This window comes from Papio anubis, chromosome 11 (genome assembly GCF_008728515.1).
Source record: "Papio anubis isolate 15944 chromosome 11, Panubis1.0, whole genome shotgun sequence".
NCBI lineage: Eukaryota > Metazoa > Chordata > Mammalia > Primates > Cercopithecidae > Papio > Papio anubis.
The window spans coordinates 107,000,508-107,007,310 of NC_044986.1; the positions used below are offsets into that span (position 1 = coordinate 107,000,508).

General features: G+C 36.8%; 1 protein-coding gene and 1 pseudogene across 1 annotated transcript in view; both read right to left on the minus strand.

The window, feature by feature from the left end:
* Positions 1-6,803, minus strand: part of MALRD1 (MAM and LDL receptor class A domain containing 1) — a 682,023-nt gene that overhangs the window by 674,898 nt on the left and 322 nt on the right. Inside the window, exon 1 of the mRNA XM_031652710.1 lies at positions 5,739-6,803. This exon is cut by the window's right edge and continues 322 nt beyond it. Coding sequence (XP_031508570.1) covers positions 5,739-5,937 — 199 coding nt within the window. The 5' untranslated portion in view covers positions 5,938-6,803. The remainder of the gene's footprint in view (positions 1-5,738) is intronic.
* LOC110744202 lies at positions 1,650-5,751 on the minus strand (annotated as a pseudogene).

A 6,803-nucleotide genomic window follows, 5' to 3' on the forward strand; every position in this document is an offset into this window, starting at 1 on the left:
GGGCAATAGTTTTTTGGCTATGTCCCCAAAAGCCCAGGCAACAAAAACAAAAATAGACAAATAGGACTGAATCAAACTAAGTAATTTCTGTACAGCAAAAATGACAATTAACAAAGTAAAGACAAAATCCAAAGAATGGTAGAAAATATCTGTAGACCACACATCTGATAATGGTTGATATTCAGACTATATAAGGAGCTCAAGCAACTTCATATCAAGAAAATAATATCCTGATTTAAAAGTGGGCGAAGGACCTGAGAAGATATTACTCAAAAGAAAACATACAAATGTTCAATAGGTACATTAAAAAATTTTTCAGTATTACTAATCATTAGGAAAACGCAAATGACAACCACAATGAGATATAATCTCATAACTGCTAGAATGGCTTTTATCAAAAATAGATGAAAGACGACAATTGCTGGCAGAATGCAGAAATAAGGGAGCTCCTGTACATTTTTGGTGGGAATGTCAATTAGTATGGCCATTATGGAAAACTATACAGAGCTTTCTCAAATATTAAAAATTAAGCTACCATATTATCCATCAATCCCAATTCTAGGTATATTTCTGAAGGAGAGAAAATGGGTTTATTGAAGGGATATCTGCACTCCTATGTTTATTGCAGTACTATTCACAATAGTCAAGATGTAGAATCAATTTAAGTGTACATCAATGGATGCATAAAGAAAATGTGGTATGTACACACAATGAAACACTATCAGTCATAAAAAGAAGGAAATCCTGTCATTTGTGACAACACGAATGAACCTGGAGGACATTATGCTAAGTGAAACAAGCCAGGCACCAAAAGACAAATACCACACAATCTCACTACATGTGGAAACTAAAATCACTGAACTTAGAGAAGCAGTAAATTAAATGATGATTACCAGACACTGAGGTATAGGGGGCAATAATGGGAAGTTAATAAAAGCCACAAAGTTTCGGATAGATAAACAGTAAGTTTTGAGATCCATTGCACAACAGGGTGACTACGGTCAATATTAATGTATTGCATATTTCAAAATAACTAAGAGTAAATTTCAATGTCTCATCACAAAAACAAATGACAAGTGAGGCAATGGATTTGCAATGCTTTGCAAGCAATGGATTACTTTGCTTGATTTAATCATTCACATTATACACTTACATCACCACTGTGTACCCCATAATTGTATACAATTATAACTTGTCAATTAAAAGTAATATTGATAAAAAGTAAAAATAAAAATACCAAAAGAGAACGAAGACTAGCCAGCGTGAATCAGCACAGAAGCAGAGAATGTAACACTTAATAATTTTTTTAAATATGATTCAAAAGCTATTTTTAAATCATTTAAAAAAATTTTTTTTAATTACACAGACCAGTACGACAACTTATATTTCCCTTGCTAAGCATGTTAATGGGTCCTAAAAGAGGGATTCTCATCAACACTAGACCCAAAGAGTTATTAGACCTACAAATTACTTTTTTAGTTCACTATAGATTAAGTGCTTAATATCATCTGAAAATGGAATTTATTTAATCTTGAGGATTCAGGTTTTTTTCTAATTTCTTAAAACAGTACTGAGTAAAAATAAAAGGTTTACATATTCTAAAAAAGAAGCTCATGTAAAATAAGAACTTATTTTCTTTTTTAACACACAGTTTTGTTTTGTTTTTTTTAATTATTATATTAAAGTCAGGCAATGGTCGGACAATAGAAAGACTACCTGTGGAATACTGTTATGTTAAACTTCACTTACAAGATGTTAAATCCTTAGAACTAAGGTTTTCCCCCAGAAAAAGATTAATGGAAACATCAATTGCTTTTCAGACTTGATAGTTGCTGCTTCAAAACAAACAAACAAAAAAATTTTAGTACAAAATGAATTGCTTGTAATTCTGTACACATCCACATTTCATCATTTAGTGATCCTGAACAGAAAGTGGAAAGACAAAGCAATTTGCCAGGAGGTCAAGCCCGCCAGTTTCGGGGATCTGCTGTCCACACCGACTTCTTTCTTAATCCCTGCTAAGGATCTGGAGAAGCAGCAGCAGCACCAAAACCAAGGCATGCACCAGATTCAAGGTCCTTTTTGTTCCAGTTGTCAGATTCCAAACTAGACCCCAATGGATTGCAAGGATGACCAAATAAAAGCCCTGTTTAAAACTTCTTCAATTTTTAAAAACAAAAGCAATTACAGGAAAGTAAAACAATTCAGAAGGATCATGTGCGCTTACAAGCGTCTTCATGTGGCCTTTCTCCATGTTCAACCACCAAGGACTCCGAGAGCTGGCAGGTCTGAGTAACCCTGGTAACTATTCTTTTCACCTTATCAAAACCTGAGCTAAAAACAATGCATCAGCTGATGACAGCAGAGGGTGGCACGGCTGAGGACCCAATATTCATTTCCCAGGCTGGTGGAGAGTGAATAAGTACGGTTCCAAAACTAATCAAGGGAGGTCAGAGACTCTTTCCAGCCTTACCTGATGGCTTCTGGCCAAAGCAAGGAAGTATCATGGAAGGTGTTGGGTGGTGATAGTGCAAAAAGGAACTTGAGGAGGAGGGAAGAAAAAGTATCACCCCTCAATAAAGGTGGGGGAAAGAAGATATGGGGAAAGCCCTGAATTCCTTACTGAAGGCCAATCTCAGAGGGGAGAGGAGGGGTTACAACCTACACTTTGACCAAGGGCAGGAGTAGAGGAACATGGGAACAGGATGATGGCTTGGAAGGTCATCATTTAAGACTTAAAGAAACCAGGGGTGCAGGCGAAGCACCCCACACACCCAGCTGCAGTCCCACAGGCTGTAATCTGAAACCTTCACATCTACTCTAACAAGCCCCCCAGGCTAGAGGGCTATTGTTGTAGGGATGGTGGGAGGTGGGAGGGTAAGGGGAGAAGATAGAGACCCCAGGCCATGTAATTAGCAGTAAGGTGATTGTGTGGTGTGTCTTTTCACAGTTAAGTTAGATGTGCCCCATCAGTTATGATGGGAATCAATTTAAATAGACTTTCTTGATCCCAGAAGTTCAACTACATGGACAGTGGTTACACTTGACAGGATGATTTGTTATAGCACAACTTATATATTCCAAATGGACAAAAAAAATAGTATCATTTACAGTATGTTAAGATAAATTTCCTTTGAATGGCAGCTTCCTTTCCAGTACTTTGAGGTCTACAAGACATATCTAGAAAATGTACTACTGTGGAAAATGAAGACTATTTAAATCGAATGGGGGGGAAATGGGAAGGGCCTATGGTTTTTCTTTTTGATTAATTGCTGTAACACTGTCCTTCAGGTGGCTCAGGGAGTTTCATATTTTCTTTAGACATCATTAGGCTCTGAAGCTCTTGCAGGACAACTTTGATGCTATATGAATTCTGCCATTTTGCTAGCACTGACATGGCTCTTGGATCCACCACACCATCAGAGCTATTAACTCCATTCATATTAATTTTTGTTACAACTCTTACAAAGGGTGGGGGGTGCTTCTGGGTATTTAGGTCCACATTCTATTTTAAAGCTGTATATTCGGTTTTCATAAATTGTTGTTGGAGACCCAGTTATCATCCCTGTCCATCTTGTAAATGTCATCTCTTCATCATCTTCTAGACCCTAGCTAACCGTGCCATCTCCTACTCCTTTCTGGCCTTCGAGTTCTTCCAACAGTGGAAATTGAGAGGGACTTTTACTCCTAATCCTGTGGTGACTGCCATCTTGCATCGCTGTCCAAGAACTTATTTTCAAAAATGTATTAATAGCACCAGAGGCATCAGAAATTTAACTTCAGCTATGCCAATTTTATTCAGAAACGTTGACATATTAATCTACTTCTTTAAAGGTCACACAAGTTGGATGTTAAAGGGGACATTGTTTTTCTCTTAAATGTGGCTACTGCAAATCCTTATAAAGCTAGTTTAAAAAAAAATCTAATCTATAAGTTTAGCATCACAAGTTTCCACGAGTGAAACTGCTTGGCCATAGTTATTTCTTCACAGTAGTTTTCTTCTAGTGTGATATACAAAAGAAATTCATGCTTTAATGTAATTCTCAATTTTTATCTGCAGATTCTCACCCACATTTTAAATAAAATGCCAAAGAGGAAACTTCCCAGAAATGAAAATGAACAGCAAGAATGCCAAAAGGTGACCTCTCCATGTAACATTTAATATGAAATCTGTTTATTCGACAGATCTATGCCTTCACTTCCTTCCAAGGCTGAAAGTTATTAGAATTTTAGAATCTTTCATGCAGCCAAGACCTTTCCTACTCAGCGGCTTTCCATTCCTTCACGTTAACCTTTTCTCTGAAGCAGGACCATGCATGTTATCACAGCCAGGGTACTGAAGGAAGCTTCATAGAGATTAATAATGGAAGGGACTTGGCACTGCTTGTCAAACCAGCCAAGTCGTTCCTCTTTGTTGCTTGCTCATCAAGGAACAGTAACGGTTCTTCCAGACAGTCCAGAGCAAGGGGCAACAAGCCCACAGTTAGCGTCTCTGGGGAAATTGGACAAATACAAATGAATCTTTGCCCTTGGCTGCACTTGGTATTGAATGGTTACTGAGTAGTAACAGTATGACAGCTATCCCAAACTAAGAGAAAGATATTATTAGCCTGTTTCATTCTACAGAGAAAAAAGTTTTTCAGTAATCACTCTTCTGGTTTTAACGTAATAGCAACTGAATATATAAATGGAAGGCAAACAATGGCAAAATCAAATATGTAGAACCTTATTTTAGCAGAAGAGAATGAATTCTGTAAACACGAATTGATATTTTATCTGAATAAAAAAAAGAAGATATATGTTTGCATTAAGTGACCTACAATAATGGAATTCGTGCCTCTGGATAATTAATTGCACCAATAGCTACTATGAACCAGCAATGAGCCCCTGGTAATTTTATGAAAATGTGGTTTATGAAGGGTGAATGTGTGTAAGAATGACACTAGTCTCCATTACTGAAAGATGGTGTACCCTCAAGATTGTATACTGCAATAGAAATGACAGGAACGTACGTGTCGTTACCCATGTCTTCCCTTGGTAAGCTTCTTCCTGTTTATTAGCGTTCTCCCAGTGTGTCATGGGGCATTTTCCCACCTGTGAGAGTTGCTTTATCTCATCTCATGACCTCTTATAATAAAACAAAGGTTCAAAATCACACGAAATTTGGGTCCTGGATGACTTGTCCAGGACGTAAATCTAGGTCTTGTATTCTCCAAAGGTTGTGCCCTTCTACTACTCTGAAATCAAAGGACAAAAGCCAGAGTTGTACCCCACATGCAATTGGTACAAACTCACTTGGTAGCAGTGTTCTGTAAATGAAAATAAAATCTACCCATCCAATCTAAAATTCATTTCAAATATTTCCACATTAAATTCACACTTAAGCTGTTGATTTCCATCATAGCATTTTACAGCTGCATTAATGAGTTCTTTTAAATTTTGTTTCACTCACATAACATCAAAAGCTACATTTTTGTTTTGCATTTCTTCTTCAAAATCAGTAAAAATTGACTGAAAAATATATTCCATCAGATGAAAATCCTCATGATTTGATAGTTTTTATATACGGACTCCTCTCTTTAGTAAACAATATATCTCAGTTTCTGATCTACACTAAAGGTATATAAAATAAAATCCATACAGAGCCAGGTATCTAGCCAAATCTCCCAGACTGTTCAGAGGCCCTGGTTTCAGGATGGGCAGGGAATTGAAATTGGAGAAAGGAGAATGTCACTTACAGTGCCGTTCATCACTGTTGTCCCCACACTGATCTGTGAAGTCACAAACGCTGTCAGGAGGCAAGGAGACTCCATTGTCACACTGAAAGCTTTCTGTTCCTTGCTGACCCAGTGTAGAACTGAAAACACAGGCAATCCATAGGAAACAAAAAGCTTCACTCATTGGGAATGCCAACCTTCTGTCCAGGAAGAACAGCATTACTTGGTATTGTCTATTAGAGATTAGGCAGTTGTAATAAGCAAGCCCATCATTGGAAATATTCTTTTTTTTTGTTCTCTATTCTTCCTTTCCTAGGTTTGCTTCTTATAACTAGGTACTATTGGTAACTATTCTGCAACTCTAACAAATTACTCCCCAGGCAGTTAATTTACTCTTTCAGAGGAGTGACTTTAGAAAATATTTAACTTGAGTAATTGCACCGGTTCTGTATCTAGCTAACCATAGATTATTATTGCCCCCTGTATGCCGTATTTACACAATTTAAGCCTTTATGGTCATGCTATCTCCTGAAAGACATTTGTAAAAAATAAAGGCCAGGCAAATAAATAGTAGGGGAGAGGGAACCACAATAAAGCTATAAATTACATAAAAATGGTCTGTCTTAATTCTTATGCTCAATCACATTCATGTAATTTAGAACATTATCGTGGACACTAAGACATATTCAAAATTTCAGGCCCAATTATTAGAATTGCTCTATGAAAATAAAATGCTTATCCATTATTATTAAATAGAAAACTCACCTTGCTTGTTTTTGTTTTGTTTTGTTTGTTTGTCTATAGCCCATGGGTGCTAGTAAGTGCTTCTTGAGATAAATTAAGAACCATAGATTTTTAAAAGTTGAAGGGACATGGGATGTTATTATTTTATAAATCATATAACTTCAACCCAAGGAAGTTATGAGATATATGTGAGAAAATACAATAAGTTGGTGTAAGAAACGAGAGCTCGAATATCCTGCCGCTAAAAACAGTGTTCCTTCTTCTATAGCACAAGAATTCACCTGTCAATACATCACAATTTACTTTTACAAGTGAAACACATGATTTCAGGATGCATAGTCA